Raw genomic sequence first — 13489 nt, forward strand, 5'->3', positions numbered from 1 at the left:
ACAACAACAAATTATGCTATCAAACTATAATAGGACATTAGGGTTTTAGTTTTCTTTGTCTTCTGTCAATGTTACCCTCCCCCCATTTTTCTAAGATATTGACATGAAACACTGTATATGTGTAAATGTACAACAAGATGCTCTATAAAGAGACTACAATGACTAAAATGATTACATGGTAAGGTTAGTTTAGACTCATCACCTCTTCTAGTTATCATTTGTGTGTCTGTGTAATAAGAATATTTATGACACACTTTCCTGACAACTATCAAGAACACAACACAGGGGCTGGAAAATGAATAGTGCAAGGGGCTGAAGGGTTGTCTTACAAGGGTGAAGTCTTGAGTTCCAAGTACTGGTGTGTCTTCACTACTGAGTGCTATTCTGTTGGTGCCTTGTAGCTCTATAGTCTGTGATCTTCAATGCCACAAAAAATTTTTGGTTGCACCACAGTGACTTGTCTGTCAGTACCATAAATAGGATGGCCACCCTGGCAACCACCATAACCAAAAAGATGTGCATTTGCCAAGTTCAAGAAGCGATGGCCCCGTTCAGTGGATTTCTAAAGCATATACTTTGTATGCAGAAGATCCAGGTTTAATTCCTGGCACCACCTGGTGACCTAACCCTCACCAGGAGTGACTCTTGAGATGGCTCATTGGGTTATCTCTCAGGCCCAACCCCTGGGCCTCTTTCATCCTCACATTTTACCTCAAGAAGCTCATCTTCTAGCTGGAAGAGGCCCAGCTTATCAAGAGGACCTCCCGAGACAATCGAAGAAATGTAGTGGTGCCCGTTAAAGGAATCCACTTCCATGCCAAGCCTCAGCGTGTGAATGGGCAGCAGCTGTAACAAAACACAGAACAAGAAAATCAAACACAGTGAGCCGAAGTCCTGGTGCTCCTCCTTCTGCAGAGACTGTTTGGACATCCCCATCCCTTCTCTGGCTGCTTCACTCAGATCACTTAGTGCCAAAGGAGGACAATAAAGAACAATGTGTGTCAGGACCCTGAGGTTGTTAGTAACCCTCTCCTCATGCTTCTTTTCATTTCAGAGTTTCTGGAAACAAAGAGCCCTACTTGCAGTGCTAAGCAGCCAGGGCTCCAATCTTCCCATGGTCTTCTACTTCCTTCATCAGCCAGGATTACCATCCCCTGAGACGCCCATTTTCTTTAGGATCTTGTTTTATGTTTGTTTGCTTTTTAATAATTTTTTTATTTAGGGGCCAGAGTGGAGGCACAAGCAATAGGGCATTTGCCTTGCATGCGCTAACCTAGGATGACCCATGGTTGGATCCCCGGAGTTCCATCTCGTCCCCCAAGCCAGGAGTGATTTCTGAGCACATAGCTGGGAGTAACCCCTGAGCACTGCTGGGTGTGGCCCAAAAACCAAAAGAAAAAAAAAATCTTTTTTTTTTTTTTTTTTTTTTGGTTTTTGGGCCACACCCGGTGACGCTCAGGGGTTACTCCTGGCTATGCGCTCAGAAGTCGCTCCTGGCTTGGGGGACCATATGGGACGCCGGGGAATCGAACCGCGGTCCGTCTCCTAGGCTAGCGCAGGTAAGGCAGGCACCTTACCTCCAGCGCCACCGCCCGGCCCCAAAAAAAATCTTTAAGCACAATGGTTACAAACATTTTTATAATTGAGTTTCAGCCATAACATGCACATCCTCAGGATCTCATTAACTTTTCACTTCAATGCAAAAGCAGGGCCGCTTCCAGGAAGCCTTTCCCAACATTATAGTTAATGGCATTTCCCTGTGAGGTCTGAGACCCCTGCGCACAGCTTACAACACACAGAACTTAAGCTCTGCTTTTTCTTGGTTGCTTGTTCTGCTGGAGCACAGTCTGCATCTTTTCTCTCAAAGAAGCCCAGGCTCAGGAGTGACCCCAGGCTCTAAACATGGAACCCTCAATGTTAAGTGAATTAACCCATGACAGACAATTTCTTAATCACAACAACCTTTCCTATCTCATCAGCTTAAGTGAGCAATTTCTATGTGGAAAGAGCCCTTGGGTGTAAAAATGGACCCAATTGCTATTTTATTCTAGATTTGATGCTATGGACTAAGATAGGTGATGTGTTGGTGGGCTGGAGTGATAGCACAGCGGGTAGGGTGTTTGTCTTGCACACAGGTGACCTGAGTTTGATTTCAGACATCCCATATGGTCCCCCAGGCCTGCTAGGAGTGATTTCTGAGTGCTAAGCCAGGAGTAACCCTTGAGTGTCACTGGGTCAGGCCCAAAAACAAACAACAACAAAAAAACCCAAACAAACAAAAGAAAGATAAGTGATGTGTTGAAGCAAAGATATGAGTCCAAGGTCAGGATATGTTGGAAAGAGATATGAGTCTTTAGTGTAGTTGGGATTCATTCGACTTTCAGAGATGCATTTGATTATTTGACCTTGTGGCTGTATCAACTTAAATATAATCAATGATACTAATTATGTTTCCTTCCTTCCTCCCTCCCTCCCTCCCTTCCTTCCTCCCTCCCTCCCTCCCTCCTTCCTTCCTCCCTCCCTCCCTCCCTCCCTCCCTCCTTCCCTCCCTCCCTCCCTCCCTCCCTCCCTCCCTCCCTCCCTTCCTTCCTTCCTTCCTTCCTTCCTTCCTTCCTTCCTTCCTTCCTTCCTTCCTTCCTTCCTTCCTTCCTTCCTTCCTTCCTTCCTTCCTTCCTTCCGGGACCATACGGGATGGCAGGATTCAAACCACCTTCCTGCATGAAAGGCATATGCCCTACCTCCATACTATCTCTCCGGCCCCACTAATTACGGGATGGCAGGATTCAAACCACCTTCCTGCATGAAAGGCATATGCCCTACCTCCATGCTATCTCTCCGGCCCCACTAATTATGATTTCTATTTCCTGCATCAATAGTCCATGTATTTAAAAGTCCCACCCTCCTCCTACCTGCCCACCCATATTTATATCCATGCTCTGAAAAAAACTCCCCTAAGAGAAGACGTATCTGCGTTTGTGTGTTATAACTCTTTTCCTTCTTTTTCTTCCTCTCTGGATCTCTTATCTTTGACTTAACCAACTCCCTTTTGTCCTCTGCTGAATCTGAAGAATTCCACAGATGGGCTTCAGATTCCCTTTGGGGCTCATTTTGATCTTAATATAGATACATAGACAAATGTGAAGTGGCAAAGTTGAGCTAACTCCTGATGACTTGAACCATGACTCCAGCAGAGACTTGGGTCCAGGGAACATTTTCTTTTTGTTTTGTTTTTGTTTTAAGCCATACCCAGCAATACTCAGGGGTTACTCCTGGCTCTGTAGACAGGAATTATTCCTGGCAGTACTTGGGGTACCATATAGGAAGCAGGGGATTGAACCCAAGTCAGATGCATGCAATGCCCGAACCCTACCCACTGTACTATCTTCTCTGGGTCCCCCCAGCCATCAAGCACATTTTCTGATAATTAAGTTATCACAGACCCTTGGAAACACACCTCACTCCTCTCTGGGGGGAAGGTGTCCTGGCACTCAAAATGAAAGATAAGGGGTTGGAGCAATAGTACAGTAGGTAGTACATTTGCCTTGCAGACAACTGACCCAGGTTCCTTCCATGGCATCCCATATGGCCACCTGAACACTACCAGGAGTAATTTCTGAGTGCAGAGCCAGGAGTAAACCTGATCATCACTGGGTGTGATTCTCCCAAAACAAAAACAAAGAAAAACCCAAATGGAAGGTGAAGATAGCTAGTCTGCAAAGGGCCCCGTGATTTTTATCTTTTTTGCTGCCACTTTCTCACTGCAGTGACCTAGAAGTAGTGCTATTTCCGAGAGCTATTTCCTCCAGGGAAAGAACTCTTTAGAGCAGCATTTCTTAACCAGGACCCAAATATTTCAAGGAAGTCCTAGGTAGAAATCTTCACAAATGTGTGTGTAAGGGCACATGGGGACAGGACAAAAGACAAGGGATGAGGACAAGGGGGTAAGACCACAAGAAGAAAACAAGGAGGAAAAGGGGTAGAGAAACAGATTTAGAGAGAAAACTCTTAGAAAAATGACTCTGTCCTGAGTTGGCTCATCTGTCTCCACTGACTTTCCTCCTGTCCCTGTTACTAAAGCAAACATGACAGAGACAGAGAGGACAGAGACAGCTGAGGACCCCACAGGCCATCTCCAGTGAACGATGAAGCCCACTGACAAAAGCAGCTTATTTAGTTCTTGTACAAATCTTTTGATGAATTCAATGCTTGAATTTTTAAGTCAGTCATTGAGGATGACGGTTGTTGAAAACTAAGTGATGTAATGTTACATTTAAGTGAAAATAGAAAAAAAAGAAAAAAGAAAGAAAGAAGAAAGAAAGGAAGGAAGGAAGGAAGGAAGGAAGGAAGGAAGGAAGGAAGGAAGGAAGGAAGGAAGGAAGGAAGGAAGGAAGGAAGAAAGAAAGAAAGAAAGAAAGAAAAAAAGAAAGAAAGAAAGAAAGAAAGAAAGAAAGAAAGAAAGAAAGAAAGAAAGAAAGAAAGAAAGAAAGAAAGAAAGAAAGAAAGAAAGAAAGAAAGAAAGAAAGAAAGAAAGAAAGAAAGAAAGAAAGAAAGAGAAAGAAGAAACCAGAGAGATTGTACAAGTGAACAAGGCACTTGCCTTGCAGATGCCAGACCCAGATTCTATCCCTAACACCCCATCTAGTCCTCTGAGAACTGCCAGGAGTGGTCCCTGAGTCATAGCCGGGGGTAAACCTTGACTACTACCAAGGATGGCCCCTAAACCAAAACAAAACAAAATAAAAGATAGTAAATTTTTTAAATTCATCTCTTTCTCATGGCTCTTACTACATTTCATCTGTAGTCTCAAATTGACATGTTAATAGTTTTATGGTTGAAATTCAACCTAAAATCTCAAGAGAATACCCAAGGGTGAAAAATGGAAGAAGCCAGGTGAAACAGCTGACTTGGTTAGTTGCTTCTAGCACTGCATCAGGGATTTAATGGTCTTGGTGTCACAGACTATTAAATGCCATGAAATGCCACCTTGAACCACTTCCCAGTTCTGTCCAGTGAAGTCACTTGCATGTAGCTTGGAACCTGTAGAAGTGGGAAGGTTGGGCCCCTTGAATATCTATCAATCTTTCTTTGCTTGGCTTGGAAAGGTCAATTGAGAATTGACATTTTTAATAAAAAAGATCACTGGAAAAGGGGCTACTACCAGTACAGTGAGTATGGTGCTTGTTAGCACCCCATTTAGACCCCAAGTCTTTCTAGGAGTGATCCCTGAGCTCAGGGATAATCCCCGAATACTACTGTGTGTGCCCCAAAAATCAAAGGGAAAAGAAAGAAGACTGAGAAACATAAGCAAATAGTCTTAATCATTTCTACATATAAAAAGGAGTCTGTATGTTTTTCAAAGATTTGCTGACTGATAAGAATCAGTCAGAATCAACAGAAGAACTGATTCCTATTGCCTGGTTCCTTGTTCATCTTGCTCTACCCACAGGGTTGACTCTCTTGGTGGAATCATCAGCTCATTATCATGCTCAGACTAGAGCAGTGAGGCAAAGCAGAGAGTCACAGAGAGCATCTCTTGCCTGCCAGAGAACAGGGCTTTTGCCCTTCCTGAATTTCCCCCCTAGTGTATTATAATACAAACAATACTTGCTCCCCATAGAAACTTAAACTGCGACCCAAACACATACTCCAGCTTCAATGACGCCAAACAAATAAACCAGAAAGGATGCTAAAGGAATCTGCTGATCTGAAGAATTCCACTTACTACTAGTTGGGGATCAAAACCTGAGTCCAGAGGAGTGGCTGGGACCACAGGCTACACTGATTCAGGTTCAGTCACAGGAGTGGGACTGGCTAATTACCTATTCTTGCTGCACTGAAAATGAAATAAATCAACAGTTTCATTTGTTCTCAGCTGCCCACCCATTCAGTATTCAACATTCTCAGGCAGGAAGCAGGAAGTAATACAGTAATGGGAGTAGGGAGAGTTCATCATGGTGTTTGATCCTTTCACTACACCTTATGCCATACTTTTTTGATGTTTGTTCAATATGCTTTATAAAGTGTCTCTTTCTCTTTCTCTCTCTCTCTCTCTCTCTCTCTCTCTCTCTCTCTCTCTCTCTCTCTCATTCTTTCTCTTGGTTTTTGGGCCAAACCCTGTGGCACTCAAGGGTTATTCTGACTCTGCGCTCAGAAATCACTCCTGCCAGGCTCAGCGGACCATATGGTATGCCAGGAATCAAACCTGGGTCTGCCCTGGGTCGGCTGAGTGTAAGGCAAACTCTCTACTGCTGTGCTTTTGCTGCAGCTCCTATAAGGGGTTCTTATTTAAATCGCCAAAGTTAATGAGCAGAGGGATTTTTAAGATCCTGATCTGACAAGTCAGGGATATGAGGCAATGCAACGCAAAGAAGTATGACGATTGTGTGATTTAGTCACAATGGAGAGCAAATGAGACCAAGAAAGCAGGGGTGAGTGGGAGGGAGGAAGTATGAGACAGCACAGGCAGCAGGACAATCCCCCACACCTCATACCTCAGCCTTAAACTTCCAGAAGTGATGCCTGAGCACAGAGCCTGGAGTAATGTCTGAGCATATAAATAAGCAGGGGCCAGAGTGAAAGTGTAGCCGGTAAACCATTTGCCTTGCACACAGTAGAACTGGGCTTGATGCAGGGCACCCCAATATAGCCCCCCAATTTTCTTTTGTTTTGTTTTTTGGGTCACACCCAGGAGGCTCAGGGGTTACTCCTGGCTCTATGCTCAGAAATCAATCCTGGCAGGCTCAGGGGATTTGAACCACCGTCCTTCTGCATGCAAGGCAAATGGCTTACCCCCAGTTATCTCTCTGGCCCCAGTCCCCCAAATCTTTAGTAAACTTTGAGAACTGCCAGGTTTGGCTAAAAAAAAAAAAAAGACAAATTAAATGAATAAAGATAGCCAGAACCTTCTGGACAACAGCGAGAACTAGGAAACATGATTCTCTAATCACAAAGCTAAGGAAGGACCAGAGAGATAGCAAGGTGGGGAAGGCGCTTGCCTTTCATGTGGCTGTCCCCAGACGTGATCCCTGGCACAGCATATGGTCACTGATAGTAGTGATTCACGAGCTTAGAGCCAGGAGTAACCCCTGAGCACTGCCGGTTGTGAAAAAAGAACTAAGGTTTCATTTTTTAGTATTATTATTAATTATTTATTTATTCAGGTTTTGGGATCACAAAGGGATCATTCCTCGACCTGCATTCAGTAGTCACTCTTGCCAGGCTCAAGGGTACATACATATGGGATGCTGGGAATTGAACCCAGGTCAGCCAGCCTCATACAAGGCTGCAAGTACCTGCAATACTTACTCTCTCTGGCCATTAGACTTCCAATTTTAAAGTAGGTTTTCTTGCTTGTTTATTTAGAATTTAGTTTATCAAATTAAAGTAATAATCTGTGAATATTGAGAATGAAGAAATCAATCTAAAAAGGAGGAAATTATGCGTGATGATGTCATCTCTCACACACCTCCATGGCACCAACACAAACACATGAATGTACAAACGACACAACTGACCAGGAAGAGGAAAAAATGCAATCATGGCTGCTTTGCTTCCAACACACAAAATGAGGTCATTTTACTACAACAAAATTTCAATAAAACAATTTAAAATTTTTTATTGCTTTTGTTGTTGTTTGGGAACCACACTGTGGCAGTGTTCAGGGCTTTCTTTTGGCTCTGTGCTCAGGCATTACTCTTGTTGGGGCTACAGGAACCATAATCTGCCTTTAACATGCCCACAGCTGGGGCTAGAGTGATAGTACCATGAGTAGGGTGTTTGCCTTGCACTCCTCAACCAGGTTCAATTCCCACCAACACATATAATCCCTGCAAATCTCTTTTGCCTGGAGTAATTCCTGAGCACAGAACCAAGAGTAACTCCTGAACACCACAAGGTGTGGGTTAAAGATGGGAGGGGGCTGGGAAAAAAAAAAGGTGTGGGTTAAAGACAAAATAAACAAAAATAAAAGTGGGCCCAGAAACCAATTCTGGTCTTCTGGTGCAGACCACATTCTTTCCCGGAAGAGGCAGCCCTCAACTACTGCTTACCTATTAGAGAAACGACCAGCTTTCCAGAAAAGATCTGAAAATACATTCTGAAAACCTCATGTGACCGCACTGATTTTGTTTCTTTGACAAAACTTGAAAGCAACTTTTTTCTTTTCAAATAACAAGGTGATGTTTTAAAAAAAAATATTGCTTACCTTGGAATATCTCTGTAATTCAGCATCATCAGCAACTTGCGTGTCCAAAGTTGCAACCTAAATTTACAAGAAAAAAAGATTTCCAATACTTGTCAAAGTGGAACTACTTTTTCCTAAGTTATTTGAAAAAATAAAAAATCTGTAAAACCCATGTTTATAAAACCACCTGACCTGTATCCTAATCTCCTTTTTGTATTTTTATTCACAATAAGTTTTTACCCACAATATAAAATTGAAGGACTGTTTGCTTTCTTTTATTATTATTATTCTCCCCCAGAAACCTTGGGTTATTTTCCCCTAAATTATTCAAAAGTTGAGCCAGAAGGGGATGGACAATTACATATCCTATTTTTAAAAAACCATGATGCCTAAAATTTTAATGTAATCTTCCATGACATCGAAACCATAAAATTGTTATACTTTTGACAAAAACCAAAAGTATGCTCATTTTCACTCCTCATTTTAGCCCTTCTAGCAACGTTTGCAAGATCAGTGAAGTCAGACAAGCCGGGAAAACCCGAAGCATGTGACTTTCTGCAGGAGCTCAACCGTTTTCGTAGGGGAAAGAGCTGACAAGGACACAGACTTAGGCCATGCTTAGGAGAAAGCTCACGGTGAACTAAAACTTCTGGTCCTGGCCTGAAACTATTGTTCATTTCGAAGGGGAGTATTTCCTGCAGTGAGTCCCTTGCAAGCAAATACTGGCAGTGAATACATGCATCTGTAAATTGTTAATTAAATGGGGGGAGTTCATGGCAAAATGGGGGGATGTTAAAGCACCATCCAAAGTTTTCAAGAGGACTGCATTGCAGTGTATTATGGAAGCAACTGCAATAGGGACATGGGAGAATATGTAGGCTTTCCCTTGAGCTGCCTGCCTTCTCTTTTCTGCTCCTCATCTTCAAAACAAAAAGTTGCGACCCATAATGGGTTACATTGGCACTTTAAATTTCACACTCCAAATTTTGTCCCTTATGTTGAGCCACTCTTAAAAGCATACCAATATGGGCCGGAGCGATAGCGCAGTAGTAGGGTGTTAGCCTTGCATGCAACCAACCCGGGACTGACCGGGTTTGATCCCCGCCATCCATTATGGTCCCCAGAGCCTGCCAGGAGCGATTTTGATCACAGATCTAGGAGTAACCCTTGAGCACTGCCTGGTGTGGCCGAAAATCAAAAACAAAACAAAAACAAAAAAGCCTATTGCTATGCTTTTCTTGAACTCAAAAAATCTCATTGAGAAACTGGCTGTTTATAAGTACTGCTTTGCAAAATTACTTTGGTAAAACCACTGTGGGCAGGGGCCCGGAGAGATAGCAGAGCGGCGTTTGCCTTGCAAGCAGCCGATCCAGGACCAAAGGTGGTTGGTTCGAATCCCGGTGTCCCATATGGTCCCCCGTGCCTGCCAGGAGCTATTTCTGAGCAGACAGCCAGGAGTAACCCCTGAGCGCCGGGTGTGATCCAAAAACCAAAAAAAAAAACAAAACAAAACAAAACAAAAAAAAAACAAACAAAAAAAACACTGTGGGCAGTAGAAAGGGCCAGGCAGTAGGAAGGGATAAGCCCAATGTCACCACAGCATTGAAATAAAGCAGCAACAATCCCAGAGAGAAGCTGTGCAAATACCCAATTAGCCAGGACAGAAAAGTGTAGGCTGCTCTGAGTTCTGACTCATCTTAAGGACACTCAAAGATTTCTGGTTATGGAGAGTGACTTTCTATTCTGAACCAAGCAGAACAAAACAGATTCTCCACCAGTTAACAAATACTAATGGCAGCCATATGTTTAAAAAAAAAAAAAAAAAAAAAAAAAAGATAAAAATGACCATAGAAATCCAAGAGTATTTTATTACTAACGTATTTAGGGACCACTCTGCTAAGGCTTTGCTGAACATAGTTGTCTGCTTTCATGTGGATTCACCTGGGGAGAGGTAATCAATCCCTTACCTCAATGAACCTAATAGCAGGTAAAAGGAAGACTAATAGGCCATGGGCACTATAAACTTGGGCCTAACTTAAATGACTTCCTGTTCTTCCAAATACATTTGATAATCATTCTTTCATTTTTCTCATAAAACTGCTAAGATTCTTTGTGAAACATAGGACTAATATCCACAGCCCTTTCAGACTACAATAAAACAAACAGATCATAAAAGCAATCATAAAAATGCCAGCAATTTTAAGCAGCTGATACAGGTAATAAATTTAAAGGCAAGCTTTCTGGTTCTTCTAAACATTTTTTTCCCTGTGTATTGTTGATTCTAATGGTGGCAGCAGACACCAAGTGAGCTAACTGTATACTTGAAACTTGTGTTTCAGAAACAGAAGCTCAGTGAAGACCTTAATTATTCTTATTGCTTAAATTGAAAAAATAAATCACTGGCCTTGATGGATTGGTCTAGTAAGGGAAAAAGGCAGGAAGGGAGAAAGAAAAAGCAAGACAACTACTATTTCTTTCAACTAGTGGGTTTGGTGCCTGACATGAAATGAGACATGAATGTTTGTGATTAGGAGATTCGAACATACCATTACTTCATAATCATGGCTCAATATGTTTTCCCATCTGGATTTCAGCTCATTTTCTGGAGTGTCTGGGACTCTTTCTGGATTAAAAGAAAACAAAATAAAATAAAAAACTGCAGCTACTATGGCCCAAACATATTTCGCTCATTAAATTCTTCAATATCAGCATAGTTTCAGTAAATAAAAAAGGGAAATGAATGAAAGGAAAATGCATTAACTTACATCTACCAGGTAAACTAAATCAGAGATGACATATCAGACTAATGTCCTATAATATGTAACGTCAAGGCCAGTTGTGTCCAAATTATGATGGGGCTTTTGCTGTTAAAAAGTATTTGAAAGGAAGAGGAAGTGGTAACTTATAAATAAAATTTGAATTATATACAGCTTACATGGAAGCAAACTGTAGTTCCCATATAAAATTCATCTGGCTTTGCTTTATAATATGTTAAGATTTATTGTAAATTTTTGTAAATGCTAATAATCACTTCAAAGTTGTCCCTTCCATACCTACAGGAAAATAAAAACTTAACTAGTAACAAGCCAACTTTTTACTTAAGCAGATATAAAGGCTTGTTTGATCTAATAAAACTAATGAGTTGCCTGGGCGCAATATAACAGAGTAATATGTATATATATATTATGTATATATATTTACATATATATAACAAAACTTTAGCTTATTTGAGCTTTTGTAGCTACTTGGTGATACTTTATATTTTTCTTTTTCTATCGCATAGGTAAGCAATTGGGGAGGATGGCTCAGGGAAGGGGACTCCTGCCTGGCAGTTCTCAGGGCTTACTCCTGGCTCTGTGCCCAGAGAACACTCCTGGTGATGCTTAGGAGACCATATGAGGAAACTATGAATCAAATGTGGGTTAGCTACATGCAAGGCAAGCAAGTTCACCACTCTACTGTCTCTCTGATCATAAAAATAAGATGATTTTAACGAGTTAAGATAAATCTAAATGTCCTGTCTGTGCCCCATAAGATCTTAGCCAGCTCTGTGCAAAATTTCTAGGCTGAATAATGCCTAATAGACAAAAAGTCCCCAAAGTATCCTTTCCATTTATGTCCAAATAGTAGCAATAAATAAATAAAAACTCTGTAATTTGTACGTGTAAGTTTAAGGGGAAATTTTTATCTAGTCCGAAGAATGAATATGTTACAGAACACTTACAACTCTCACGACTGACATAGCCATCTGCCTAAAATCAAATGCAACTTGCAGTATCAGCTCTTCCAGACTTGAGCTCATCTTGGATGCATATAATGCTTAATTAAATAATACAAATCATTAAGTTAAACAGGCTAACCTCAGAAATCAAGAGACTAGGACTAATGAACACTCAAGAATTTAAATGACTAGATTTATAAAGGAATATCCATGAAATAACTATATTAACTGTCAGGCTAGATTACATTCAATGGATAACCAAAGATCCTATTAAAAACAAAATATCTTTTTTGGTGAGCTCTGCAAATTCGCACCTACTCGTGATGACATTTTCATAAGACACTTGATTCTATCATCGTGCAAGTTTAACCTCTTCCAGGAAGCAGCTTCTTCTTTGGGAAAAGAATGTGAAGAAAATATGTGATATATTGTTTAACTGTAAGCTTAAAACCTATCATTGAGCTGGAGAGACTATTGGGGTTAAGGCCCATGCCTTGCAAACAGTCAGCCTCTGTTCAATCTCCAGAACAACATATGGTTCCCAAGCACCACCATGAATGGGATTCCCAGCACAGAGCCAGGGATAGTCCTGAAACACCACTAAGTGGGGCTCTCCTCCCCCCAAAAATCAACATGATATTTCACACATCCAAAGCCATTTTAGCGATTTTCAGGAGTATCCTGAGTTATACTGAAGCTTAGAGTCTCTAGGATTGTTTCCAGTCTTATAGTGACAGGGAAGAAACCCAGGTTGGATATCTTGCACTCTAACCCTTTTGCTATCACCAAAGTCCCTAATCATTTTTTTTTTTTTTACCTTCTACAATACAATAAAAGCAGCTGTGAGTGTTACAGTATAGTACAGGGGGTAATCCCTGAGCATTGCCTGGTGTGGTCCCAAGACAAAACAACAACAACAAAAATATCTAATTCTTTGAACCAGAACAATACGACAGTGTGTAGGGCAGACTCTTAGCACAGTAGGTAGGGCATTTGCCTTGCATGCCACTGACCAGAATTTGATCCCCGCTATTCCATATGTTCCCTGAGCCTGCCAGGAGTAATTCCTGATCATAGAGCCAGAAGTACCCTGAGCACTGCTGGGTATAGCCCCCAAACAAACAAACAAACGGAAAAGTATAGTACAGAGGTTAAAAATCAAAAAGTAGAAACTAGCTTGTTTTTAGCAGCTTAATCCTTAACCTTACCAAAATAATTTCCCTCAATAAGAATGCAAACATAAAAAGTTAAAATAAGTATTTAATGTCAAAGAGACAGCTCATTTCATAGTAGCTGGGAGATTTTTATCTAACTTGTAAGCTTAAAAATACATATTCACGCCTCGCAATGCTTACTACAGGCTGTGTTTTTTACACTGACTGTACAGAAAGAGAAGGTACAGTAAATGCACCCATATACACCTTAACCCAGGCCCTTTGCCTGGTCTGTATTGTGAATGCGGGGGGACAAAAAAATACATATTCACTCAAACTTAAATAGCAGAAATTAATTGAGATAGGCATGGGTGAAAAAGAACAAAAGAGGCTGCCTTGCCTGCGGGAAACTCCAAGTTTCCCTGAGCATGA

The 13489-nt window shown here is 41.5% G+C and overlaps 1 protein-coding gene and 1 non-coding gene across 2 annotated transcripts in view; one reads left to right on the top strand and one right to left on the bottom strand.

The window, feature by feature from the left end:
• PATJ (PATJ crumbs cell polarity complex component) overlaps window positions 1-13489 on the bottom strand; it is a 367443-nt gene that overhangs the window by 293994 nt on the left and 59960 nt on the right. The window contains exons 13-15 of the mRNA XM_049774382.1: window positions 10729-10805; window positions 8204-8260; window positions 712-846 (exon numbers count right to left, since the gene is read on the bottom strand). Coding sequence (XP_049630339.1) covers window positions 712-846; window positions 8204-8260; window positions 10729-10805 — 269 coding nt within the window. The remainder of the gene's footprint in view (window positions 1-711; window positions 847-8203; window positions 8261-10728; window positions 10806-13489) is intronic.
• On the top strand, window positions 13242-13375 carry LOC126012624 (small nucleolar RNA SNORA51). Its single transcript, XR_007497074.1, has one exon. It is a non-coding gene; the product is annotated as a small nucleolar RNA SNORA51 (small nucleolar RNA).

The sequence above is a fragment of the Suncus etruscus genome, chromosome 6 (genome assembly GCF_024139225.1).
Source record: "Suncus etruscus isolate mSunEtr1 chromosome 6, mSunEtr1.pri.cur, whole genome shotgun sequence".
NCBI classification, from domain to species: Eukaryota; Metazoa; Chordata; class Mammalia; order Eulipotyphla; family Soricidae; genus Suncus; species Suncus etruscus.